Below are 26,866 nucleotides of genomic sequence, written 5' to 3'. Positions count from 1 at the left end.
CATCCATGCACGGGGAAAACAGAACAAATTGCACAGTCTAAATTGCAGAAAACGTAAATGCCATCCATTTGTTTTACACAAAAAGGGGGTATACCTACCACCAATTTAATCTACACAATAGTAATCTACACAACTACCCTAGCCAAGACCCGGAACGCCAAGTACTACCCTTTTACCCAGTATATTATATCCGGATATGCTCATAGTCACCCTGCGACGGGAAAAGAGTGGGTAAGAGAGAACAGACCATCAAGAAGCCGTAGATACTCGTACAAATTTTGTGTCGGCAAAAAAGGGAACCCGCCCCCCCCCGGCGGGTTGTGATTTTGCAGACAGCCCGGCCATCAGAAGGCAGCACCGCCCATGCCTTCTCCCGCAAGATTTTTCATGCTCTTCTCGCTCAAATCACTTCGCAGCTCCCAAGCGCGAGACTCCCTTTCTAGCCTGTCCCACATGTAAAGTGACCTTCGGAGGCGTTCTTGTTTGACACGAAGTTCGTCGCGCACCTTCTCTTCCTCATCACGAAGCTTTCTGTAGTGAGGCTCGAGCTCACGAGTCACGCCCAGTGCAAGTGGTGTCATTGATGGATCAAGTTTCCCGCCGGGAATGAGCGGGGGCATGGTTGCCAGTAAGCTCTGCGCAAGGGTCTGCCGCGGACCGTTGCCATGTTGGGACGCAGGCCCTGTAGGGGGGTTGAATGGCCTCCCTTGAGTTGGTGTAGATGAGCCTGCAGAAGGCCCTCCTCGCGGTCCGGTAGGGATACTGGTGGAACCACCTGGTGTGGTTGGTGAGGGGGAGAGGCCGGACATCTGTCGAGAAGGTGTCTGACTCCAGCCGCCTCGTCCAGCACGAGAAGGGTATCCTCGCTGTGCTACATATCCTCGTGGTCCGGACGGGGGATTGGTCGGGCTGGGGACATCTGTGCGATGCGGCCCTGCCCCGGGGGTTTGTGGATGCCTAGAGCTCGGGGGCAAAGGAGACGACACAGAAGTGGACAAGGTCCGACTTGCGGAAGGCCCGGTCGGCGGTGCCCTCAAGGCAGCAGGACCACGCGGCGGTGACCTAGAGGCCGATGGGTGTTCTCCGGGGCCCGAACGAGGAGTGTCCCTGACTGAGCCTGAGCCAGAAGCGACGGTGCGATGAGGGGACTGCTCACGGGATTGTAACGGCGACCGTGCTCTGGTAGAGCCCGGGCGAGGAGAGGCCCTTTCCAAAGGAGGCTGAGATGTAATCGCTGATGAGACGCCCGATTCCCGGATTGGCGATGCCCGTCGGTACGTCTGATATCTCTCGCCCACACGGCTTTGTGAACGCGACCTAGGTCGATACCTAGCACCTGAAGGTGCCATCTTCACCGTCGGGCTCCTTTCACGCCTATCGCGGCCGAACGGCGAGCGTGACCACCGTCTGTGGGGATTCATCAGTTTCAAGTCCCCAATAGGCTCCAGTCATACCCAAAAAGACACCAACCTTTCATCACGCCTGTCAAAATCGCGCTCCCTGTCACGCGTGCGATCTCTGTCCCAATCCCGATCCCTGTCACGAACTTGATCTCTGCCTCGGTCCCAATCGCGGCGTGGAGATCTAGGACGATCGTATCTGTTGTCTCGAATGGGCGATTTCCTTCTAGAGGGACTGCGCCGCGGCGGGGGAGACCGTCTCATGGGGGAACGCGTGCGTTCTCGTCGTCGGGGAGGACTTTCCCGATCGCGTCGAAATCGATCACCACTTCTTGATCGCCGCCGCGGCGGATACCGCCCAGGGACATAGCTGTCGGACCCGGACATCATGGGACTCCTGGCGCGAGGACTTCGCGGTCGAGGGCTTCTCAGGCGCGGACTTCGTGGTCTATCTCTGATGGGACTTCTGGGTCGTCGAGGAGATCGATCCCCTACTGGCCCACCTCTCGGGGTTGGTCTCCAAGATTCACCTGCACCGTATCGGACAACCTCGCCATCGTCATATCTGCATAGTCCAGTCAGTCATGGTTCAAAGCATTGCACAGGAGAAAAGTTTACAAACGTCTAGCAAGACAGTTTGCGGGAAAGGCTCTCGCGTTTGGAGACGAATATATGAAGCCTTGAGGTATGGATAATGCCGAACCAACAGCATCCTATACATGAAATGAAGTGATCAGTAGGAATCAATTTCTTACCTTCGACCTCTGGAATCCCGGTCACGATCCATATTGAGGCAACACTGAACCTTACAGCGCGGGTTGTTTCGCGCAAACCACAGATCCTCAGTCTACCCGTCGTTCGAGGTTGAAGTTGGAAATACCCACCGGCGAATTTCTTAACCGGTTCCGAACACAGTGCAAATAGACAGTGCAAAAACAAACGCCTGATCTCATTCGCACAGTAAATAAATCATGTCACAGGAAGACTTGGAGACTACGCACGATCTCGTGAAACAAAAAAAGCAGGCTGGGAGGGTTTACAGGAGGGGGACACGAGAGACGAATAGAACATATCTGTGCAGTAAAACTCCTTTCAGCCTTACTCGAGACTCGCATACCTCAACACCATATTCAAATGCATCCCAGCCAAGCCAAAACCCCACCCCCAACTCATCATGGGTTGTTCTGCTTGCTCGCCAAAAAACAGGCTTCCACATCTTTTGTTTGGCAAAAGGAAAATACGAAATTGGTGTAATCTTCAACCTTGCCCCACACCACGAATCCCATTCCCATCAAATTCGCCCTCTTCCTCTGTCGTATCGCCTCGACTTGTAGCCGAAACTCGTGAGAGTATCCACTCTTGCACTTCGTCTGCGTGCTCCTGCATCATCTTATTGAGCCCGAGTTTGGGACTGCGAACAACTGTGCCGAATCTGCGCTTTTTTACCTTCTTGGTCAAGTCATGATCTGACCAGCATGCGTGGTCTCCGGCAACATAGACCCTAGAATTCTCCTTGTACCATAGTGAGAGATCCGGGTCAATGTTGGACTTGACGGGACGCAGATTTCCGGTGACGAAGTTTACGACGCCAGATAGCTTCGACTTGCAATCTACAGATATTGTTAAAAGTCTGTCCATATGACGTTACCACGAAGAGTTCCTACCTCTGTTGATTAGAAGCACCTTGACGCCCAAATAGGCGTTGCCTACACCCATAAGAAAGATCTCGTCTGTGTCGTACAATTGCATAAAGTTATCCCAGAGATAATTCATCAATTGTTGGATTTGTTCTTGCAGAACTCGTTCCCTATATCCTGGGATATACGAGTCCGTATCCTGGTTATGTGTTAGCAGTTTCTGATGTTTGCACGTCTTCGACATCAACGCAGCATACCTCATCTTTAGTAATGTAAGCTGACACATTTATGTCCATGATCCCAAAGTTTTGGCTGACAGCCCAGTCGATATATTGAGTTACCCCATCGACCTAAAACTGTCAGTTTGGGAATGACATCGAATGATTCAACTAGTCAAAACTCACTACCCAAGCATTATGTGGCTCCAGTGAAGAATCAACGGCATCTGGTTGTGCCAGCAATTGAGGGCTAAGCAAGTCAAATGTTAGACACCCCAGACTTGTACCTCCAACGTCACTATTTTGACAAATGAATTACTTACGGGTCATGTATGATGATCAGCATCCTCCTTGAATTGTGGAGGTTCGGCGTGACAAGGACTTGGTTCTCAAAAGACTTGTACAGCTGGTCCCTTTGGACATAGAGAGGAATCATGTTGTGCTTCTCCTGTAAAACCAGCCGCTGTGCACTCCGTATTACGTCGTGCAAACGATTGGCGTTGAGAGACTGGACAGCAGGAACGTCGACTATGCCAGGACGCATACACTCCCAGTATGGAGCCTGATAAGCCTGGACCTTGGCCAGCGTTCGTGCGGCTTCCTTGTTTAGTTTGGGTATAGTCATTTTGGGCGGCGGCTCCCCCATGAGGGTTCGTGCGACAGCCACTGCAGAATTTGAAATTGCAGAAAGATTGTATCCGCCCTCGAGGCACACGGCCACTTTGCCGTCTGCCAGCGACATGAGCATGTGTGTCATGTGTGCATAGCACGGGGGTGTGACGAAACATCCACCCAACTCGTCCCCGTCTGCGGCATCAAACCCTGCAGAAATGACTACCAGATCTGGATTAAACTCTTTGGCGATAGGCATAACAATCTTTTGAAAGGCAGCCATGTATTCACCATCCCCCATGCCCTGGTCATGCCAGCCAATGTTGACGTTTTTGCCCAACCCAGGGCCGGCACCGCAGTTCTCGAGGCCTCCGTCTGGGGTGTCCGGGTTTGGAGGTTTTCCGGGATAAAAGTGTCCATTTTGATAGACGTGAATGGAAATGTAGAGCACATTGGGATCCTCGTAGAAGATGTTTTGTATGCCATTTCCATGATGAACATCCCAGTCGAGAACTAGAATTTTGCGGCAGACATCAGAGTAATCTTGCTGGCAGACACGAACGGCGACTGGTACATTATTGAAAAAGCAGAATCCCATTGGGGCATCGAATTCGGCGTGGTGTCCCGGGGGCCTGATGACGGCAAAAGCGTTCTTGACCTGTCCAGCCACGACGTTCTTACATGTATCGATTGCGCCGCCGGCGGATAGAAGAGCGGCAGGGTAGGACATGCTTCCGACATAGAGCGACTCACGGCCCTGATCGTATCTTTTGGTCAGCTCACGCAGCTCTGAGGTGCTCAGCTTATCCAGGTTTTCAACCCAGGTCATGTGTTCCGAGGAGTGTGCCAGGCAGATCTCTTGGCGAGTGGCGGCACGGGCAGGAATCCTCCACATGTACCGCGTCGGGCATTCCTTGATGATTTTGGGCAGCTCGGCCTCTGGCCCTGCATATATCAGGCCAGCTCTTTTGAAAGCCTTGAAGATCTCGTGAATGCGCCGAGGGTCTTCAGGGTGGTGAGCGTTTGGGCTAAAATCGGCATTCATATGCAGCTTCATGCGATCATCGTAGCAGCAACCAGTTGGGAGAAGTCCACGCCGCCGAAGCTGCTCTAGGGCCAGATCTTGCGGGTCAGAATAGACTTGGCGGTCACGGTCATCGTAACCGGCGTCTTCGGATGCTGTGTCATCATCGTCTCCCTGCACAACACTGTTGTCACGGCTGGTCCCGTTTGTCATGTCGGCATCCCCCATAGGATGATCATCTCCCTCCACTTCCATTGTCGAACGGTTGTCCGCAATAGAGCAGATGAGAATATCGGAGCACGGAACAATGAGAGCGGGAGAAGAAAGACCACAGCAGTGAGAATACGCAGCCGCAGACCTCTGATGCCGAAGTCTGCCAAGCTGAGCTTCTTGGACGACGTGGGGATCACTGCCCGGCGGCAGGACCCTGAGGCTCTGGACACTTGAGTTAGCAACCGGTCTAGTCTAATCAGGCATGAGCGGTTATTTCGAAAGCGCAAGCCAAGGTCGCGTTGCTTCAGAAACGCAACCAGACTTGCGTGAAGCTGGCACCAGGGTGAGGCGAGGCATGCACAGAACAGACGTTTGGTCCTTTCCGCCCACCCGGCCAAAACAAACGAGGCACAAAAAATAGCTGCAGAGGATGATATTCGGCAACGGGCCGTGGGAGAAGCATACACACGGCCGAATCGTGAGTGTGCATAGGTCACCAGACCTCTCGTCTTACCTGGACGAGCGTTCCTATCGCCAGGATGGGTTTCGGGTGTGGCTGCCGCAGAGAAATGTCATGCAGAGCAGCGGCAGGGCATCAAGAGAGCGAAATGCATGTGTTGTGTTTTGAGTGAGCGGCCTCGCGCAGCATAGACGACGCGCCCCCGAGCTGTTGAGCCTGCCCGTTGGATGCAGCAGGCCTGCGCACTCGAGCGTGGTGTCAGTCAGTCAGTCGTCTGTGTGTGCCGTGACTCGTCGCCGCTCATCGAGTGTCTGTCTGGTGCTCTGTGGTGGTGTGAGATGCGTGTCCAGGTCCATATGGACTGGTCCCATGTGTGGCGGCTGTGGCCGGCCAGTTCCCAGTTCCCAGTCCCTTGTCCGGTATGGTCTACTGGTCTGCAGTCACGGTCAACTCCAGTGAGTCTCAGCGGCCCAGCTGCAGTTGCCCTGACGGCACCGGCGCCAACACTTGGACTTTACCAGTGACTAGCGCTTCAAATGTTGGCTCCCGCGCCTCCTCCAGAGCCCACACCCTCCTGAGCTTATCAAAACGGCGTCGTCCTACATTGATGATTGCACTCGTGCAGCACCGGCACGACACCGGCTTAAATGCGCCAGTCCCCTGTATGATGTAGTTGTCTATATTCTCTAAGCCGAGTACTCTGTCCTTGAGGCTCTGCCGACTGAACTACAAGTGAAAGTGTACATACACTTCTGCGTACAAGATGGCATTTCTCAGCAAATATAATTTACCATCCTGTCACCAGAATCGGAGCGCGGCAATCTTGCGCTACCCTTTGTCACGGGATTCAAAACGTAGCCTGGTTTATGTTGCGCGAAGCGCCAAACGAACTCGTTTGCTACCTTGAAAAATGAGATATTCCCCATACATAGTTGGCTTAGATGTGATACACATTTCCCACAGAGTAACTGTCCCGAGCATCACCCAGGCACCTCTCTCCAGCGAACCCCGAACATGAGACGTCAGCTTCGCCTTTAATTGACGGCACCCAAAGGCGTTGCCGATGCCGTGAGCCGAGATTCCGCCGACAACCGCAAATAGTCGTCTAGGAACGCTCCGTCATCACCTCTGGGCGAGTAGCGAGAATATGACTGGATTAATCTCGACCCCTCTGGTAGCTGTCCGGTTGGACTGGCATCACCCTGCAATCGAAGACGGTCTTCATCCCGTTCATCATCAAAATCGATGATGCCACCGGCGTCGTGCTCTGCCAAGTTGACCATCTTATCTAGCCAGCTCCTCTCATCCAAGGCACAGCGGATAGCAATCTGGATGGACTCCTGGTCCGAGGTAAAGTTTGGATGCCGAAGCTGAATTTCCGTAATCAGTCGTTTTCTGGGATAGCTGTAGATATTGTTGAAGTAGTATAACAGATCCTCGGGGCCTAGCTTTGCATACGTCTTGACGATACGGCCCCAATGACTTTGGTCATTCCAGCTTGTAGCCAGGGACTGACTCCTGCCAACATCTTCAACCAGAGGCGTCTGTATAAAAGCCTGCACGACCACGTTATTATAAATTACCTTTTTTGGAAATGACACTCTTTAACCCATACCTGTTGTTGACTTGGATCCAGCCGAGGGCAAATATATTGCAAAATCATGTCCTTGATAGTTTCCAGAAAATCCATCAACTCTACCAGTTCGGCCGTCGAGTGATACCGCATCTGACTTGTACGTATATCGTCCACAAAGGGCTCAGGGTGGCCAACTCGAGGCCGGGGAAAGTCGCCATGAAAATAGATACCGTACAACCACCACCTGTACAATGCCCTCCGGAAACGCAATTGCTCGTGAGGGCGAAGAAAGCGACAGTCTTCAGGCTGATGAAACCATCGCATCTGCGGAAACAGCTCTTGCCACTCGCGCACTACGCGGCATTGATTGAGAAGACCGTCAAGATCAAGTGTAGTCAAAAAGACAGTGTCGGGACTTGATCCTGATACTTTGGGCGTGGGTCGAGAGTGAGTGACGTGCGTAAAGCTGCCATCAACTGGGTCTCCGGCGAGACTTGAAAAGGAAATCCCATTGCTCAGAACCAATCCTTCGTCCCCGGCAAATCGTCGCAACGCCACCTTCCTTGGCTTATACAGGCCACCTCTGGTGATATCGCCGGCTGAAGCAGTGTATACCTGGACAAATTCGTCAAAAGGGCTAAAGTCACGCATGAGAACTGGTAGCAGAATATCAACTTTTCGTCGCTGGAAGAAGATGAGGAATTCGGAATTTGTAAGCGAAAGCTCAAGAATGGACCGAAGGTCCAGATGCTGATAGATGTCGAGAAGAATCTCAACGGGCAAGGCCGCAAGGCAGGCGAACTTTTTTGTCATGGCCGTCATTACACAAGATGTATAGTCAATATCGGTGTGATGAGACCAGCGAGTTTTTATGGTTGTGGAGTTTTGCCAGGTATTGGCCGTCTTCTCTGCTCCAACTCCTACTTTGTTGCCATGTAAGGATTTTTGGCTCGTTTGTCTTTTGTGTCCTGATGTTAATTTTTTTCTTCCTTTTTTATTCTTGCAAATTTAGACGCCTACAACCTATCAGCGGGACTTTATGTCCTCGCATTGATAGGAGTGAGGATTCCACTTCTACGAGGAAATATCAAACTCGAATCGACGCGGCAACTAGGTCTCGAAACGAGTTAGTCCAGGTAAACTCCAGAGTGACACCATGTTCGTACCTGTTTTGAGTAACATGGTGTATATATGAAAGACCACAAAAGCCTACTACCGTGGTGGTATATTGCGAAGGCCAGCGTCGACACTGCCCAATATAGTTCTACAAGCTGCTGTCTCAAGCTTAATTGAGGAGAGCAGAAGTAGTTTAACCCTTTGGCACAACCGAAAGGATTGATGAGGAAAGGTGTGATATTGCTGGAGCTTCTTTGCCCCCGAATTGCTTCGCGATGACTCGATAGGCACCGGAAGCGGGAGTGCGGAGGGTTTACTGTTCTGCGACCCCAGCGTTGGGGCTCGGGACTGGGCAGACGAAGCCAGGACGGGTGGAATTAGAAAGCGCGCATGCGCATGCTGTTTTTGATGATGAACGATTCACTATCGCTGGAACCATGATTGCGGGAGTGATTTGGGGAACTGGCATTGGTTATCCGTGAGATCAATGAAATGATGGAAGGGAAAAAGCTGGGGAAGGGGGCGAAGAAACATGCTGGAGAGTACCGAGTACCCAGACCGTGGCGTGATTTGAAAACGAAACCCCCACCGCGGCCCCCACCCCTTTTTTTCCCTTCCCCCTCCAGGCGGCGTGAGCTACAGAATGCCGAAATGTCATACTTCTCGTGTCTGCTTTCTCCAATCTTCATTGTGCACATTCAGCAGTTTCATAATGCGTAAAATTGGCTGGAGAATATGACATGCCACGAGACCCATTCTTTTCAGATTCGACTTCAAGGATACCGGCTCGTCTTGCTCATACCGTGTCCCTGAGTCAGGAGTCATCAGCAATGCCAACATATTTAGGTTTCAATTTTTTCCAGTTGGCCACGCTTTGGTTGTCTTTTCATTTTCCTTTTGCCTCTGCAAGTCAAGCGTTAGTCTCGCCCTGCAGCTATCAGACACTTGACATGAAACTATTGACTCCGACGCCATTGTTGACGCAGATCCTCCATCGTGAACTCCGCCAGCCCGCCTGCTTGCAACCCCCTACGCAAACAGAGACTTGTTACTGAGCTCGTCTTTGGCCCGCTTCTGGCCACCGTTAGATCGTAATCCTAGCTCGCCCTTTCTTGATAACCTGTCCATATTCTGTTCTACTCGGGCATTGTGCCTGGAAGCCTTAGCCTTGCGAAGATCAGACCGTAGTTGATTGGGCGAAATGAACTCTCGGTTTTCGTAGAGTATCGGTCCACCAAAAGAACCTTCTTGGATGACGATAGGTGTGAGCACAAATCGAGGGCCAATTTCGACGAGCTTGATTTCGGTGTCGCCAGCTCTGCTACTCGCACTGCCCTTTGGTTTCTTGCTCTTGCCATCGTCGCCTGGCAGCGCCAGCGAGGATTCTTCCTCGCTGATTTGATAGTTTCGTACCCAAATTTTACCGTCGGCGAAGCTGAAGCCCATGACGTGATCAATGAAGGGCTTGGACTTTCGCGCTCCTTGCGGTACTCCAAATGTGTGGAGGAACAGCTCTTTGATGACGCGGAGATGAGGCTGGCTGTCAAAGGCAGCATCAAATGACAAGATTGGCCGCGATCCCTTTAGACAGTTCCCCGTGAAGTGCAGTTCTTCCATTGTATGCACTGTCCAAAATAACATTAGCAGCGGCAGCAAAGAATGAGCGAGTGGAGACGCACAGTTCTGTAGATGCATTTTGATAGCTGGACCATTCGGCACCTTGCTTAGCCAAACATACAAGTCTTTTCCTTTCCTGGCCTCGAAAAAGAGGACATTATTGCAGTTGTAAAGTTCGGCAAGTTCATTGAGCTCGTTCAGCTTGGATTTGGAGTCAAACTTTACATCCTTACGACCGTGCGGCAACATCGAAGCAATATCATTGAGCAGATGTCGGTGTCTGGACAACAAGACATACGGTTAGAACCTGCAAGCTCTTTTTTTTTGGGAGGGAAATGCACCGACCTGTAAGTCACACCACGCGAGGAGAGGATCAACACCCGTTGCTTGTTCTTCTTGACACCTTTATTCGCCAACTCGGGCTTTTGCCCATCAGTTCTCGATAATGATTTGTAGACGGCAGCCATTTTCTTTATATGACCTGCGCCGTGATTTTCCGGTAGCAAAGTTGAATCTCGTCAGCACCTGGCGAAGCGATGGAGCTGGCAAACACGTCGGCAGTGCCCAAGGAAAATTGGAAAGCTTGTTGCTGTTATCGATAAGCTATATTCACTAAATACGGTACGGAGTAACTACATAGTTGGTCATCATTAAGGCAAGACCCACCACTTCTTCTGCACTACCCTACAGCCACTGGTCTGGACGTACATCTTGGCAGATCCTAGGTGGTGTTGGCTGGCCGTTGATACCCACATGGAAGTACCCTTCAAAGAGGACAAGGAAACTCAAATGGCATATCATGGCGTCAATGGAAACATAAGTCTTTGTTGCACGGAATGAACAGGGGCTTTAAATCATTAGGGACTCATTCAGCTGCTATACGTCAAGAGGGCAACCCTCCTCTCGTAGTGATCGTCCAACGCACCGACCCAATTCATTGTCATGACAAAGAACAAAAAGAAAGCCAAAGTGTCCGCGCCTTCTAATTATGAATAAAGACGTAATCACCGTTCCTCATTTCCTCAATTCTGCGCCGAAAGACTCTTCCCATGTGTGACATGCGGCCCCCCCCCCCCAGCTGCGCGAGACACGTAGTAAATATCTCAAGTCCGTGCGTGGCTGTAGTGAGCTATGCTACGATTGACTAGCAGCATTTGCCGCCCTTCGCGGACTCGTCATCGGCTGGCTTGCTGAGCGAGATGTTGGTTCCAGCGCCAATCGTAGCCTGAGCGCCATCGCCACTATCGAGAGCCTTACTGGACACGATTCGGTAGATTTCTAGGTTGAAGATTGGTTGTTAGAAGCATTCGGGCGACAAACCATGTCTACATGGCATGCCAATGAAAAAGTTCCGTACCAGTGAGAATGTTTTGGAAGGCAAGCTCAACGTTGCTAGCATCCAAGGCTGACGTCTCGATAAATGACAGGTGGTTTTCACCTGCAGGAGGTCTGGTTAATGCATGCCAAAAAGAATATTTGGCGAACGCGTATCTAGCTCGGATCGTACGTACTAGCAAACGACTTCGCTTCTTCAGTGGGCACAGCTCTCAGATGCCTCAAATCGCTTTTGTTGCCGACGAGCATAATGACAATGTTAGCATCGGCGTGATCCCGCAGCTCCTTCAGCCATCGGGTGACGTTCTCGTAAGTCTGATGTTTGCTGATGTCGTAGACGAGCAGGGCGCCGACAGCACCGCGGTAGTAGGCAGACGTAATGGCGCGATAGCGTTCCTGTCCAGCAGTGTCCCAAATCTGTGCCTTGATTGTTTTGGAATCAACCTGAATCGATCTGGTGGCAAATTCAACACCGATGGTGGACTTGGAATCGAGGTTGAATTCATTTCGGGTGAATCGGCTGAGAAGGTTGGACTTTCCGACTCCAGAGTCTCCGATCAAGACCACTAGGTGATGGAAGTGTTAGCCCTGCCGCGCGGTAGAAAAAATCCATGCGAAGCTGGCCATTGGGGTTGGCAGTGGATGTACCTTTGAAGAGAAACTGTCACGGGCGGCAAAGTCAAAGCCCCTTATCGTTAGCGATCGCGCAGCAACACTAAAGCGGGAAGCGAGGGGGCTTTCATACATCATATTCGTCGTTGGCCATGGCAGCGGTTTCGAAATTGGGCGAAGAGTTGGATAGACAAAGTGTTAAGGAGCTGTGTCGGCGACAGATGTGCAGAATTGCTAAGGGAGACGGTGTATGTCAGTCGTAGAAGTGAAGTGGTGGATGTGTATGCAGGTATGTGGAGGGGAACCGTGGCAAGGCCCAAGGTCAAGGCACTAGAGCGCTGGGGTCACTTGAGCGTGCATGTGCTGATTAGCTACTTAAGTACTTAAGTACCTAAAGCCACTGTGTTTTCCAGGCACCGGCGGACGGCCGAGTTCTTTGGGCATAAGCATATTCGCTTGAGCAATCCTGTACCTACTTACTTAGGTTGATACCAGGTGGTAAAGTATGCTAGACGGCGCACGAGCGACTGCCTTTAGATGAATGGCACCGTCTTTGAGTGTAGTGCCAAAGTGCGTTTTATCGCCTCGAGACAATATTGAACCAGTGTTGACTTCTGGAACATTGAACTGTCCACGTCAAGTCAAGGGTCCGGCTCAGGCAGTTAACAGCCGACGGAACGGGGCGGAAAATGTCGTGGACTGATTGGTGGAGCTGCCGACCAGCACTCACAGACACCGTCACCAACAATGGCGAGTTATTCATTCATTGACTGGTCAACAACTCAACGCTGCAGTTCAACATGCACCGAAAGGTGGTGCAACGAGTCCAAGGATTTCTTCGGACAAGGCCGAGTCGATTGTGCTCGGCACGGAGGCCCTGGGTCTTTGTTGCTCTGGGCAAGGACCGAATCATCTCCAAACGCTCGAAACTGCACATTGCATCTGGCTTTCATGTCAACATTGAACCCAGCCTGCACGAGGCAGACCAGAACCCAATTTTCCGAAACATAGTGTCCCCATGACAATCCACCATTACTTGTCTGATGAAGCCTTTCGAGCTGGCGCTTAAGTTAGGTAGGTACCTACTTAGTAAGAAGTAACTACTTAAGTAAGGACTTCGTACTTCGTATCGCCCAACCTCTGGCTGGTGGTCATCCAAACACTCACCAAAATACATTTGTTACTTACCTAGGTTCCTAGGTACTTAAGTACTCAAGTATAAATGCTAAGAACCTAGGTACTTACTTACTTGACTAGGTACTTAGGTACTTACTTACCCAGGTACTTACTTAAGTTCCTCTGTTCTTAAGTCCTTACTTGGCAGGTTAGGCCCTCTTACCTGCCCTTTGAGGCCTGGCATTCCAAGGCCCAACTGTCAACTGTTTGGCAGCTGGCGTGAACCGCCTGGAGTGTACTCATCAGACTTGGGTGGCCAGATAGGCACTGGACTGCGTACACATTTTCGCGTACAGTCTCTTTGAGCCGTTCGGTCAAGTTCAACGTGACGCTACTTCGATATTCTGGAGTGAAAACGATACAATTTTCGTGGGCCATTTCGTCATCTTATTAGCAAAGGTTCCAAGCGAGGCTACGTTTTCTTGCTTGCACGCACTTACTTAAGTACTTCACGACGAGGAGTCAGAGATATAGACGCAGTTGCTTGCAAGGTAATTCCCCGGGCTTGCAGTCATAAAACAAGGTCACAGTCACTAAATTTACGAATGCGTACAGGTCTAATCCGGATTTTATTGACAGTTACTCGTCTTTTCGCGCTAATGACTCCAAAAGTCTCTTCTCCTTCTGGCACCTCTTCAGAGGAGAACCTGTCCTTATCCTCTGAACCAGTTGAAGCTCATCCACAAGAAGAATGGCCTGTACGCAGAATCCTCGCGGAAGCAAAAGTCCAAGGCGAGATCAAATACCTGATAGATTGGGATGGCTTCGATCTATGTGATGCTACTTGGGAGCCAGTCGCAAACTTGAGCGAGGGCCTCTTAGCAGACTGGCTGGCCACTAAGAAGATAACTGGCCAGAGGGTAGTGCCAGGTTTCAAGATTCATCAATGGAGGCAAGCTGTGAGCGACGACATTTGTGCCAAGTTTGCAAAACATGCAAAGAGAAACAAGCGAAGGGCACTGTTGGGCTTGGAGCAAACAGAGCTGGACTGCACATTAGAGGAGTGTTTAAATTCCGTACAAGGCCCATCGGAGGACGACGACGAGTCTACAGACACGAATAAAGAGCCTACTCAGAAAGAATACACTCATCGCGATTTATCGTCGGCAGCAGACGAGCCCAGCACAGTCGATGAGAAACAATGCAGGGTCAATGAGCGATTAGCCGAACGGAAGGCAAGAAACGTTGGTGAATCGAAAAGGAGCCCGAAGACGAGGCCTTTGTTGACTCAAGAAGGACCAGCCCTGCGGCTGGAAGATGAAACGTCTCATAACCCCTCTCATGACCTCTCAGAATTTTCACATGAGTCTCCCAGGAACCAGAAAAAGTCGCTGTCACAGGAACTTCAGGCCGGTCCATATGCTTCAGGTTCGCCAAAAACTACATCGGGCCCCGTGTTTGAGCCCAGAGGGACACGAAATCAGTCAGAGTCACCCCAAAAAACTGCTGTCAATGCCACTCCGTGCAGGACGTCTTGCGTTGCCTCAACGGTCATGCCAAATGTTTTCGTTGGTGGGAAGAAGCGAAGAGCTCGAAGAAATCTGCTAGATGTGGTGTTTGACGCTAGTAAATCACCAAAGTTTCTCAATCATCACAAACGACGCTTGATAGAGAAAGGATTGAGAGACAAAGAGGGCATAAGACCTCCAAGCCAAGGGGGAAACTCGTTTCCAGCAGTACATCCCATGCAAAATACTGCGCAAGCCATAAACACAACGCTCAAGGGTGGGATAAATAGAGGAATTCTCATTGCTCAAGGTTCTCCGAATCGCGCTATACCAAAATATAGCGGACAGAAAAAGAGGGTACGTTGGGAAGATGATCCTCTCTATCAGGAACAGCAAGCCCAAGTTGAGTTGGAGTGCCTTGTTGCAGATGAGCCACCAGCCACAGCTCCGAAAGCCGATTCCTGCATCATCAGAGGTCCCCCAGAGTCTCCTTCCAAAGGAGTTCTTTCACCTGGTCCAGCGCGGCTTGCCTCGGGCTGCGACCATTCTACAATCTCTAAAGCATGTCAGTTTGGGGACACAGAAGGCTTATTCACAACGTTAGAATTCATATGTCTGATGACAAAGAGCAAGCCTTTCTGGTCTCGTTTTTCGAAGATTTCAGAGCGGCTAGTATTCTGCCATGTCTGCACTATACTTGATCTCCTGTCACAATCAGGATGCGGAACGCTTGAGGAATTAAGCATTTGCCAAGGTACAATTTCGTGCGGTGGCATGGAAAAGTATGCTGTTATGTCGGTAGCCAAGAGGCTGCAATCAGGATGCTTTGGTGCATTTTGTTATCAAAATGACCTCTGTGTCCTCATCTACTGCTCGCCTTTTCTAGACCGGCTAGATGCATCTCATGACATCGTCAGCTCACACTATGGGGACCCGGGACTTGGATTCTCGATCTTCATACCGACTCCTGTGTTCACAAAGTCAATGCTTATCTCAGCTAACCCTTTATTCTCAAATGTGCCTGAAGTCATTCCCGACAGGCTTGGTGCATTTGACTTTTTTCTTGGAACCTCATGCAAGGAATGGCTGCTAAGTCGAAGAGATGGCAAGGCTATAAAAAGTATCTTTTTGGTATTTCCACCATCATACCATCAAGAAGCTGCACTAATTTCACAGTGGTTGCGGGAATCAATATCCAATTGCGATATAAAATCAAGCCTGCAGCCCGGCCAGTGGTCTAACTTTTTGACTCTTGACAGTAGAATTGTCATCTTTCATGAAGAAGTTGTCTGGACCATTCCATCACTGCCCAGTATATCGAACATTCTTCACAGCCAAAGTTGGAACCTTGATTGTTTTGTGCTGTCTCCCTCCGGAGAATTTCGACAAAGCAATCAGCAATTCAGCCGTACTAGGCCAATAGAAGACGGTTACCGTTTAACTCGAGTCTTTTCTCAGGGGAGAGTAATATTGCTCACTCCGAGCTTCGTTGTGTCCCAACCAGAACAAGCTTACAATTTTTTGAAATGGTTTTGGAAACAATATGATGACTGTGGTTCAAAGAATGGGCCTTCAAAGTTGGCTGTATGCGCCAACATATGCGACTGGTTGTTTAATCTATCGCAATGCAAGGCTGTCGAATTGGGAGCCTCGGAACAGTGCAATTCGGGCAAAAGGGCAATGGCCAAAGTGGTTCAAGTGCTGCTCAAGTGTTGGAATCTCATGCAGTACATCACCAAAGAATCAGAGAATTTCGAAGAAGGACCACTAGTATATGCGCCCGATGTATTGGATGGAAATGATGAGCAGAGCCTAGTCAACTGGTTTGGTTCCTGGACAATGCTACATATTCAAAAATTCAGGAACTTCCTTGTACTGGGATCCAGCTACCAAACAGAAGCCAGGCTGTCACGGGTTATTCAGCCCGTCCAACTGGTAACGTGCTGTACAGAGCATCTCTCCCATCAAGACTCTCCAACAACACCAACATCGCAGGAATTACCATCGAGAGTGGATAAGGTGATCCCAGAAGTTAGTCTGGTCATGAAGGTGGAAGAGTTCCTCACGCACATAGACAGGAGCAATGAAGATTTAGGCTTCTCCCCGTTGGTCTTGTATCGGTCCCCAGTCACTTATTGGGGGCAAGGAACTAGCTCACAATCAGAAGACTGTTACTCATACTTCAAAAGCTACGACGACTGGTTCGATTATTTTAAGGGGCCCTTCTTCTCAAGAGCGATGGACTTGAGCTCGATGGACATGCTACCACATTACAAAAACACCTATTTGGGCCTTTTCCACACCAGAGAAGAGAAACCAGGTTCTCCTTGCTCTCCATCTTCCAAAGGTCATGTTCAAATCGCTCGTCCGTGGATAGCTATTTACAGACCTGCTGAAATTCACAACAAGCCTTGGAAGCGGATGGAGTTGTTGATCTGGGACCCGTACCTTCGCTACAGTAAATCTCGGAGCAGTGAAGTTTACCAAGGAGAACTTCTTGTTGCCCAAGAAGAACTTGTTAGATATATCATGGACAGGAGTCAAGATTCAGAAATCACCCTTCCTCTCGAGCGAGTCTGGGTTGGGCCGTTTGCCGACTACCAAGATGACGGGTTTGTGGATCCCTTTGATTGTGTGTTGAGCTGGATCAAAAACATCTCTGGCCTAGTGAAACAACGGCTTCCTTTGTCGGGAAATCAACTTCCGTCTCGCGGGTGGAAGAGGGTCAGCTTGGAAGTATCGTTCATGAGGGCCGCGGGAAGCAACGTTCTGGGGATGATATCGGAGACTCAATCTGCTAGAAAGCAGTCTCTTCCGCTCCGGACAGTGTTCCCGGCCCCCAAGCCGATTACAGGGGCCATAACATCGTCGAAATGCAACAACCGTTTACAAGAGGCGATGCTGAGATACCAGGACGCCAACGACATACCTTTCACCTTTCAACCAACTCTAAAATGGTATGGCGAGCAGGTGATGGCAGGCAGGGGGCTCCAGCACATTGAAGTCACGGACTGGCAAACGTTTTTCGCCCGGCACAAAATTCACAACCCCGAGGATTAGGGTGCACAGATGCAGGTTGCAGAATTGCACCGAAGCAGGGTCAAGTGGGCTGACAAGTCTCTAGCTTGTGAAGCATTGCTAGGCACAGCGGTGAGGGGGCATTTATTAGGCTGGCAAACAAACGAGTTGCTCACGGCTTCCTTTGACAGAAATTCGCTGCTAAAACACGGTAGAATCAAATCTACTGGTTCGTAAATAGTTTTTATAGTATACAAGCGTCGTTTCCCCCACCGGTTCATAAGAAACCGTCATCTTGTTGAAGCGGGAAAATTTCTGGTGCTCAAAAGGACTCCCTTGACGCGCCTGATGTTATCCCTGACTTTGCGAATCTCATCTTCTGGTTCATTTCTTTTCGCGGATCCATATATATCAAAGCCGCCGACATACTCAGTACGTCCCTCGTACGTCATGCCGTCGAGATCGTCACGGAGAAGATCTAACAAGGTCTTGACATCCTCAAACCCCTCGCTTTGAGCGCGGAACTGGTCTTTGACAATGGAGACAGACTTAGTCAGGGACGTCAAGATATCGGCATGGGACTTGGATGCAGTCTCCAATGCTTTAGGTGCCGGAGTACCATTCCGGTCTATCAAGGACGTTTGCGTTCCGACATCGCGATGAAACATCTCTGAGGGGTCCTCGGCATCACTTCCGTCACTCCCTTCGGAAAGCGCGGGATTTCTGATGGCAGACGGGATCACGGATACCATCTTTTCGAGCTGGCCCACCAGGCTATCGAGTCGCTTGTATGTCACGTCGTGCAGTTCGATTCGTGCGTCAGTCAAGTTGTCAACCATGGGAGCAACGAGGTACTTGCTCGTTGCGTATAGGATGGCTGATAGGCCGGCAAAGGTGTACATGGTGTTGACGATGCCATTCTTGGTAACAAGCGGCGGTGGCCGTTCTGGCTTAACGAGAAACTCTGGGTATGTGACGATGGGAGGGCGGTTGCTGGCTGCGCTGGGTATTTTCGCGGTTTGCGAGGTGGACGTGGTTTGGGTGCTCTCTGGTTTGTAGTTGTCCTTGTGTACGGGAACAACTGGGTCAGCAACTAGTCAACTGCCGAGCATAAGCTACGTGGCGGGCGAGGGCGATTGGACTGACTTGTGAGGATGATTCTGAGTATCCGTCTGGATGTCCCAGCAACTGCTGTATGTCGGCCTCGCTGATGCCTTTGGACCTGAGAAACTCGGCTTTTTTCACGGGTGACGCCGACTTGATTTGGTCCTCGTCTAGGAAGCGGCGCGCAATTTGAAGCTGTTGATGGTAATCAGTCTGTTGAGCAAGGGGCTCCGGCTCGTTGGTGGTCTCGGCCGAGGCTTCTCGCTGCCACGCCGGGACAGATGCAGCAGGCTTCTTGTTCTGTTCCGAGTCCGCCATGCCTGGTTTGTTTGACGAGGCGTCGTGATGGACCCCAGAGCGTTTCTCGGTGAGGCAGGGAAGACTGTGGTTGGAGTCTGAGATGCCTCGGCAACAACCCAACGTCACCGAGTACGGACATGGTTGGTGGGTCACCCCCGTTCCTCCCAGCGCATGCTCAGCGCCTGCTCAGCGCTTGCCAGCGTCAAGGGTGGCCGGCGACTCCACTGCATTCACTGTATTCCGTGACCGAAGGCCGCCTCCACCAATCAATGGCCAACGGCAACGAATGGCACATGTGCGGGTTGCGATCTTCAACCGCGTCCATGACACACGCTCTTGATGATATCGCATGCCCAGAGTCCCAGACCTCGAGCACCCTGAACATCCATCTTGGCCTTGTTCATCATTGACTTCACCTCACCTCCTGTCAGGAGGGTCGCTCCGTAGGGTCAATCATTCTTCTCGATTTTCTCCTCGACCACTATGACTCAACCCGCGACGTAGCGCCCCGAAACCTACTTTATGTATGCAACCCGTTCTTTCGCATTCGTCAACGTCGCAACCGGGGTCACCGAGTACTTGAGTCCGATACTATAGAGCTGCGGACTCTATCTTCCATTGTCCAATCCATCCCGGCTACACACCAACGTGGCAGAGTGCCCATTGGTCAAGCGGGCGCGTTTGTGCCACCACCATTTGAAAGCCCAAGCAGGGCTGACTCTGTCGCGATAGCCGTCTTTCACATAGCAGGTGAGCCCATCTGCTCTGTTTCTTTTTGTTCATTCAGTATTGCTTCTGTTTTCTGCCCAGCCTGCCCGATATGCACTCCTAATTTCCTCAGCATCGTCTCGCGATGCGTAACCCTGCACTTTACAAATCGGCCTGACGACATCCTCACGAGCCTGCGACATTCCCATTCGTCTGGTCCCTTTGCCCTCCAACAACGTTGAGAAGAACTTTGCTGGAACGTCTTCTCAATGGCCTCTTTGGTCCTTGCTCAACAGATCTGATACGAGCCACAAAGCCGGGGTTGAGCCAATTGTGTGAAAACGTCGCAGCACTGAGGCACAAGCTGTGTTTGGAGCCCTCTGGCGCTCTGGCGCTCTGGCGCTCTGGCGATCTGATACCTTGGCCTTCTCCTTGCATGGCCAACCGGTCTGTCCTGTCGTGTTGAGCCCCGTCGCCTCGTCATTCGTGTGACGCGACTCAAAGGCCTCCCGCCTGTCGAACACTCGAGGCGCACGTGCAGCAACTTTTGGATGCAACGCTGGCCAATTAATTGACATCTTGGCGTGTCAAGGGCTCGAGTCCTGCTTGAGTGCTGCGCGACCTCGACCCGGTGACGTTTGCCTTTGGTCAGCCAAAAAAGCTGTACTATCAACCGCCTCGACGGCGAGCAAATCTCGGGAGGTTGCTGGTCATCTTTCCGACTTCCACGCCTCGAACTTGGAGTCGCCTTGGCCTCAGTGGCTATTGCTAGCAGCCCAGGCTTTTCAGCCGGGCCATCCCTCTTCCCTACATTGAGATTCCGTTCTGCAGCCATTGTAACCATGGCGTCTCGCCCGCGGCGTTCTGCCGCTACAAAAGCAAATGAGTCTATCTCGGTTCATGCAAAATGGGCTGACGCTAGTGACAGAAGTGAGCGCAATACAATGAGCTCCCGCCGATCTGGCCGCACCTCTGGTGAAGGTGCTTCACGGGACCTACCCTCGTCCCCCGACGAAAGCGTTACGGTCAAAACGACGTCCAGATCCACCCGTGGTGCCGCCAATCGACGAAGTGATCGTTTTGACGGAGGCGAGATTGTCCATGGCACTAGAAATCGTGGGGGCAGGAAGAATTATGTAATTGACTCTAGCCCCGATGACGAAGAGGAGGAGGAGGAGGAGGAGGAGGAGGAGGAAGAGGAAGAAGATGCTGAAGGTGACGATATTGAAGATGCAGATGAAGATGCTGAAGGGGAGGAAATGGAGGTTGATGTCGAGGGAGACGACATTGACGCTGAGGGAGAGGAGGATGCAGAAGGGGATATTGATATGGATACGCCGGTAGTCTCGCGTACGATAAGAGTGTCGCAGCCAGCTCCCAGGTCTGCTGCCAAAGTCGCTGCTACCAAGATGGCGGTTGACGAGGATGAAGACGAGGAAGACGACGACGACGAGGAAGACGACGACGACGAGTTGAGCGACCCTGCCGACAGTGAGGAAGGTGACCAAACAATGGGATTTGGTGATGAGACCATGGCCGATGAGGACGCCGAGGGGGAAGAGATAGAGGTGGCCGGGGAAGATGATGAAGAGGAGGAGGAAGGGGAAGGGGAAGGAGACGAAGATGCGGAAGGCGAAGAGGTTGGCGATGCTGGCGCTGATAGTGATGGAGGAGGCACTCGGGAAGGAACTCCTGATCTTACCAAAATGACGAAACGCCAGAGGGCAAGATTTGAAGAGGCACCCCAGGAATATATGAAGTTGTCTGATGGTAAGTGCACACGATCAGAGGAGCGGCGATGGTAGAAACTAGGTGGTATCTGACATGAACAACAGAGGTCCAAGTGAAGAAGCACTTCACTGCTGAAGAGCTGTCCATGAGACGGCAGGAAATGGCTCGTCGTCGTCGCAACCTCAGCGAGAAGCGCAACGAAGAGGTCAAGGTACACCCCACCGCAGTGTCATGCTGCAACTAGAAAGTTTTAATCAGTCACGTACCTGTATGCTGATGTAACAGTAGATGGAAACTATCAACAAACTCTTGAAGAAGCAAGCACCAAAAATTAACCGCAAGGCAGCAGCAGCAGCAGCCCGGGCTGACAGCCCGGCCGAGGAAGCCTACAAACCCGATCCTACTCTCATACGGTGGGTGAATAATAAACATGGAAGCAGAGTATCGGTACCTGAAGATATCATGACCGGACCGGTTGGGAGAGTTTTCTTGAAGGGCGGCGGTTTGGTAACCGGAAAGTTGGTCCAGGAAATTCCTTGAACAAACGTGGCAACATGTTCGACTTGACCCTTGAACTCATGATGGATGGAGGATGGAGACCCATCTGTATTGGAGTCAAAGGAAGGCTTATTAATCACCGGACGGTGACAGACATTCAAGGGAGTATATAGGTTTGAGGCTTTTTTGCACGGGAATATAGCTCCGACTCTAGTGAATTTTACCAAAGGCATGTGGCGCAAAGGCGACAACAACAAGGACAAAAAAAAAGAATACACGGTATACTCGAACGGACCACGATCTATGTTGCTTTAGTAGTAGTACCCGCCCAGTGTTGTATTTACTATTAAGTAAATACAGCAAGTGGCTTCGCCTTTGTGCGCCGAGATGGTGAAGCAGCGATGGAGCTACCTACTTAAGTACTCAGTACCAATCAGTGGAGGAACAAAAGCCTACGGCAGTGAAAGTATGCAAAAAGAAATAGTCCCGGGCTGTTGGGACGCAGCGAGCATATCAGGCCCTACTATTTCGACGTATATGTCATGTTGCCATGGTTAAACGGTGCGGTGCGGATGGCGGTGACGATGGAGACGTTCTGGTAGTCCAAACTTGCCTCCTCCTGCTGCTCCCGCTCCCGCTCCAGCTCCAGCTCCAGCTCCAGTCCCAGCTCTTTTTCTCCTCCTCACCTCGGCACTGGCTCAGTCAAAAGTCTACGAGAAACACTGAGTCGACTCGAATGGCACATCGTCACCCAGATTCCGCCACGTCGTTTCGCACCGCAAGCCAACAACAACAACAACAACCTCACCTCACGTTGTCCTCACCTGGCAATCACCATTCCAACCCTTCCATCCCCCCAGCCACTTTAAGTCCAACATGGCGACGATATTCATTGCTACCACTGCTTCCGTTTCTTTGCCAATTGTCCCTTTCTTTGCCCGTCGTCTGCGGGTTCCTAGATAGTCGTTGTCGAGCTCCTCTTGGTTCTGAAAGAGCTCTTTCAGCTGATACACCCTTGCCCCTGAAAGCAGACAACCTACTTATTATACATATCCTATCGTTTTTCTAAACCAGAGGCTATGAGCCATAAGTCCGCTAAAACCCTCGTGTGCGTGCCTATCTCACCGACCTCCAGTTGTAGGAGGTACATGTTCGGGAAAATGGTCGTCTAGAAGTTGATCAATTTATACATCTACAACGCCCACGACGACGAAGAAATTGACCAAGTACCTCGTTGAGTGTCTTGTTGGCGAGTCTTTTCAAAATGGAGCAATATTTTCGCCCTCCGAATTACCAGCTTCAGCAGGTGCGCGGAAATGCTCAGCAATACTATCCTAACATGGCAGCGGCCGGCCACAACTTTCGCCCTCCTCTGGTAACCCTAGATTCTCTGTGTTTTTGGCTCTACGAACGAGAAGAGGTGAAGGGGAGCTAACAAGAGGCATTTTCAAGGATTCTACCCGGGAAATATACGCGAGCAGGAGCAACATGAGGTTCTCGGCCGGAAACATCCACGACGTGAATAGCAACATGGTCGACCCTAATTTCAACAACAGACCCAGACCGCATGCCTACCCAGGTAGTCAGTCAATTTACTCCCACTGGCGCAAATAGGCTAGGTAGCCCTTATCAGATGCAAGTGTCCCGGGGACATGCGATGGCAGGAAACACTCCTTACCAGCGCTCATACGCCTCTTCCTCTTCGCCAGGCAGTGTCCGGACCAGGCTCGGAGCAAACACGCCAGCAATATCTCGACGACAATTGCCGTACAACCAGTACAGTTACTCTGCTCCACGCTCTCAGGGATATCAGGGCCTCCCACGGCAAATGATGCAGACTGGACCCCGTGAGCCTCGAGGCCCAAGCCCAACATTGCCCCGATATGGCCAGCCGCCGTTTGCACAGTACCCCCCTACCTCTAATTATGTGCGGAAAGGTATTCAATCAGTAAGCTATGGGCGGGCCGTTCAATCTGACGGCGAGCCCACGCAACAGCGTCCTTCAAAAATGATCAACAGACGTGAGTTCCATCCCGATTTGAGGCGTCGCCGAAAGAACCCAGTTCCTGCTGAAAGCCTCGACACAGGTCCCGAACCAAGCGCAGCTCCAGTCGGCACATCTGGCCAAATCCCCAAAACTGTCGGCCCTGCGCACCGAAATACCGGCAAGCAAAAGGTCGATGCGGGTGCCAGACGGCCTGTTACTCTAGAATCAGAGAGCACGGTGGCAAGCCAGCACATCAGCACTGGAGATGAGGACGATGATTCTCTTTCAGACGCACCGGCGACAGGTCTTTCAGCTGCTGTTAAAGAGGGGGTGGAGAAAGCATTTGTTAAGGGGTTGCTTGAGGGTCAAGGCGCAGTGTTTTCGGGTATCGAAAAAGAACTTCGCAGGAGCTGCACTATTTTCGGAATAAATGTGGCTCTGCCTCAAAACAAAACACTCGAGAAAGTCATCAAAAGCGTGCAGGACGACCTCAGAGAATTGTTCGATCGCTCTGGTGCAGAGGTTGCGAACCACCCAGGCGTGAAATATACCCGACAATGGCTCGAGAGAAGAATCCAAGAGGCTCGGGCATCAAGTCACGAAGAGCAAGACATTCGAAGCGACAGAATCTCAGCCAGCAGCCAAGAGAGAGATGAAGCGATTGCATCGCGGGCCAGTGAGGTCATAGACGGTAACGAAGCTGAAGCCCAGACTCCCCGAGGTTCTGGAGTGCCCCGAAGTGGCAGACGCAGCAAGGGCAAATCTTTGGACTACACCATCCTTGGCGTTCATGGCGAGTATAGCCATGAAGGGAAAAAGTGCCTCTCATACGATTGTTCAGACGGACATAGGCGGATCATCAGCCCAACAATGGTTGAAGAGCGTACACGACAAGCCCGAGCTGCTCCTCCACATGCTGTCCCGGTTCCAGCCCCTGGCACGCCATCCCACACTGCAAAACTGACTCCCAAGCGAAAATACAGTCCAGAAGGTGGCAATATCGCTGATTTGAAGAAAAAGAAGGCTGCTCATGCGCCGGAGCAAACCAATCCCAACAGTGCAGCACACGCGAATGCAGCTCTTCTCTTTGGCAGCACAAAAAGCAAGATGCAGCAACCAGTGCAGCGTATTCAAACGACCGTGACAGGATCCGATGGTAAGGACTCTAGGTCCAGAGACGAAGCCGACGAATACTTTGATTGGGAGAGGTATGAGTCAAATCGCAACAGTGCTGCTAAGCAAGCTGCAAGCCCCGCGGACCTGGAGCAATGCGTTGCAAGAGAGAGCATGGAGAAAAGCCCGGCATCAATGGAAGAGGGAGTACCGGACTACGAGAGTAAAAGAATTAAAGAGCTTCTACGACTCGACAAGACCATGCCTATGAGTGTGATGAAGGAATTTATGCACCCAAGGGCGGGGAGTAAATACTCTGCTGTTCGAGAAGCAGTGCGGCGTGGGGATCATGGTGATCAGAGCCATCTACTATTTCAACAGGACTGCCTTGAGACTGCCAAACAGGAATACGAGATGCATGCCAATGAGGGTGTCGAAAGCGTGAAGCAGAACCAATCCGTGGCCAATGCCGTGCCACATTACAATAGGATACAGACGCACGAAGACGAAGGACCAAGCGCAGCTGAGCGGCGCGGGGCCCCAGAAGAACGACCAGCAGCCGAAGAGCAGCAGGCTGAGCAAGAAAAGCAAGCAGGGGGAGACAAAAGAAAGGGGACTGCTGGAGAAGAAGACACGGCTGGAGGCATGGTTCCATCTGGTTGTCAAAATTCTGTGGCCGCCTTTATAGGTTGTGACAACTCTCTCGTTGGGGAATCCCCCTCTTGGATCGGGAAGGAGTTTCCCGACCTCCTCGACAGCTACCCTGATGTGTATGGAGGTGGACAAGACATCGCGGACTACACCAACCCGGACATGACGAAGACACAGCCGCTGTTTACAGACATGATGGCGGACTTGGCGTGGGACAATGGTGAGCTCTATTCCCAACTTGACCGAAAATAGGGGAATGGAAATGATGAGGCAGTATCAAGGAGTGCAGCGTCGTCATGACATTTTTGTTGGTCGCCAGATGAAGACGAATAAGGACTAGGTTTTTGTTCCTTCCCTTTGGGGGGGTTTTTTTTTTTTTTTGATTTTTCATGAAGGAGGACTTTGCACGGAAAACGCAACAAGTATTGGAAATGGCAAAAAAATTCAAATTGGAACAGTGATTTAGGATAGAATAGTGTGTTGTTTGCGTTGAATTGGTTTTTGAGAGACGACGGCTCCTTGGATGAAGGAACGAACGCTTTTGGACGGAATGGGGGGACTCACGGCGCCATAGACCGAACAAGTTCTAAATTGACTCGACACCAACAATGAAATAAATGGATTTTGATTGTTCCAAGTCACACAATCTGGGGTCCGGGGCGCACACGTGAACTAATCCGTACTATCCGTACTACCTACTAGTAACGTTAGTACGGAGTATAAGGATTCGTTTGTTGAAGATTGTGCACGTGAGGGGTTTGGCAGGCCTGAGGTGAGAGCAGAGCAACTGCTACTCTTGCTTTGATTGGTCAAATTACAAAAGATGAATACTAGTACTACTCCGTACCATGCATTTTTTTTCTTTTTTGTGCATCCCTTCTGACCCCCCTGTCGCGGCTGCACGTGGGTCAGCTTGGCCTGCCTGCCGGCAATAAGAAAGGCTTGAAGTCGAGGTGCACTGCTGCATAATGGCCCAAGTGGATGCAGCCGCAGTGGCTAGTGCTAGAGTACGCGATACTTACGGAGTACGGAGTAACGAGACGATACTTACGGAGTACGGAGTACAGAGTACAGAGTACATACGTACTAGTCCAAGAACGTAGCCAAGTGGTTGGCCGCGACTCCGCTTTTTGACACGCCCACACCGCCCCAGCCTGCGACCTCCGTCTCACGCCTGGCCGCAGTCTCACTCACACAGTGACAAGGCGAGAAGACGGGACGACGAGCTGCCCTTTCTGCTCCGCTCAGCTTCGAAGTCTGCATCGCGACTTGGTGACAGCAGGAGCCAGGAGCAGCCAGGGCGGACTGAAAA

At 51.2% G+C, this 26,866-nt stretch overlaps 9 protein-coding genes across 9 annotated transcripts; 3 read left to right on the top strand and 6 right to left on the bottom strand.

The window, feature by feature from the left end:
* Positions 1 to 344: 344 nt before the first annotated feature.
* Positions 345 to 2,187, bottom strand: MAM_04200 (serine/arginine repetitive matrix protein 1; the record flags this gene model as incomplete). The annotated part of the gene is made up of 3 exons (XM_040822998.1): positions 345 to 1,407; positions 1,471 to 1,965; positions 2,156 to 2,187. The coding sequence occupies 3 exons, from the start codon at positions 2,185 to 2,187 to the stop codon at positions 345 to 347; spliced, it is 1,590 nt and encodes a 529-aa protein (XP_040678877.1).
* Positions 2,188 to 2,657: 470 nt separating this feature from the next.
* Positions 2,658 to 5,146, bottom strand: MAM_04199 (Histone deacetylase class II; the record flags this gene model as incomplete). Its single annotated transcript, XM_040822997.1, has 5 exons — positions 2,658 to 3,010; positions 3,065 to 3,236; positions 3,295 to 3,387; positions 3,442 to 3,505; positions 3,579 to 5,146. The coding sequence occupies 5 exons, from the start codon at positions 5,144 to 5,146 to the stop codon at positions 2,658 to 2,660; spliced, it is 2,250 nt and encodes a 749-aa protein (XP_040678876.1).
* Positions 5,147 to 6,598: 1,452 nt separating this feature from the next.
* Positions 6,599 to 7,953, bottom strand: MAM_04198 (F-box domain protein; the record flags this gene model as incomplete). Its single annotated transcript, XM_040822996.1, has 2 exons — positions 6,599 to 7,120; positions 7,180 to 7,953. 2 exons carry the CDS (start codon positions 7,951 to 7,953, stop codon positions 6,599 to 6,601), a joined length of 1,296 nt encoding a protein of 431 aa, XP_040678875.1.
* Positions 7,954 to 9,285: 1,332 nt separating this feature from the next.
* On the bottom strand, positions 9,286 to 10,340 carry MAM_04197 (brix domain-containing protein 2; the record flags this gene model as incomplete). Its single annotated transcript, XM_040822995.1, has 3 exons — positions 9,286 to 9,881; positions 9,936 to 10,153; positions 10,219 to 10,340. The coding sequence occupies 3 exons, from the start codon at positions 10,338 to 10,340 to the stop codon at positions 9,286 to 9,288; spliced, it is 936 nt and encodes a 311-aa protein (XP_040678874.1).
* Positions 10,341 to 11,017: 677 nt separating this feature from the next.
* MAM_04196 (Small GTPase superfamily, Rab type) lies at positions 11,018 to 11,974 on the bottom strand (the record flags this gene model as incomplete). Its single annotated transcript, XM_040822994.1, has 5 exons — positions 11,018 to 11,151; positions 11,231 to 11,311; positions 11,385 to 11,774; positions 11,857 to 11,869; positions 11,954 to 11,974. The coding sequence occupies 5 exons, from the start codon at positions 11,972 to 11,974 to the stop codon at positions 11,018 to 11,020; spliced, it is 639 nt and encodes a 212-aa protein (XP_040678873.1).
* A 4,150-nt stretch (positions 11,975 to 16,124) lies between these two features.
* Positions 16,125 to 17,504, top strand: MAM_04195 (uncharacterized protein; the record flags this gene model as incomplete). The annotated part of the gene is made up of 1 exon (XM_040822993.1): positions 16,125 to 17,504. One exon carries the CDS (start codon positions 16,125 to 16,127, stop codon positions 17,502 to 17,504), a length of 1,380 nt encoding a protein of 459 aa, XP_040678872.1.
* A 248-nt stretch (positions 17,505 to 17,752) lies between these two features.
* MAM_04194 (peroxin 14/17) lies at positions 17,753 to 18,884 on the bottom strand (the record flags this gene model as incomplete). Its single annotated transcript, XM_040822992.1, has 2 exons — positions 17,753 to 18,526; positions 18,609 to 18,884. 2 exons carry the CDS (start codon positions 18,882 to 18,884, stop codon positions 17,753 to 17,755), a joined length of 1,050 nt encoding a protein of 349 aa, XP_040678871.1.
* Positions 18,885 to 20,416: 1,532 nt separating this feature from the next.
* MAM_04193 (uncharacterized protein) lies at positions 20,417 to 21,845 on the top strand (the record flags this gene model as incomplete). The annotated part of the gene is made up of 3 exons (XM_040822991.1): positions 20,417 to 21,344; positions 21,410 to 21,516; positions 21,594 to 21,845. The coding sequence occupies 3 exons, from the start codon at positions 20,417 to 20,419 to the stop codon at positions 21,843 to 21,845; spliced, it is 1,287 nt and encodes a 428-aa protein (XP_040678870.1).
* A 1,615-nt stretch (positions 21,846 to 23,460) lies between these two features.
* Positions 23,461 to 25,806, top strand: MAM_04192 (uncharacterized protein; the record flags this gene model as incomplete). The annotated part of the gene is made up of 1 exon (XM_040822990.1): positions 23,461 to 25,806. The coding sequence occupies one exon, from the start codon at positions 23,461 to 23,463 to the stop codon at positions 25,804 to 25,806; it is 2,346 nt and encodes a 781-aa protein (XP_040678869.1).
* Positions 25,807 to 26,866: the final 1,060 nt, after the last annotated feature.

Source organism: Metarhizium album (assembly GCF_000804445.1).
Source record: "Metarhizium album ARSEF 1941 chromosome Unknown scaffold_9, whole genome shotgun sequence".
Classification (NCBI taxonomy): Eukaryota; Fungi; Ascomycota; class Sordariomycetes; order Hypocreales; family Clavicipitaceae; genus Metarhizium; species Metarhizium album.
Note: the sequence above shows the minus strand (reverse complement) of the source record. Positions and strands in the feature narration are given on the sequence as shown.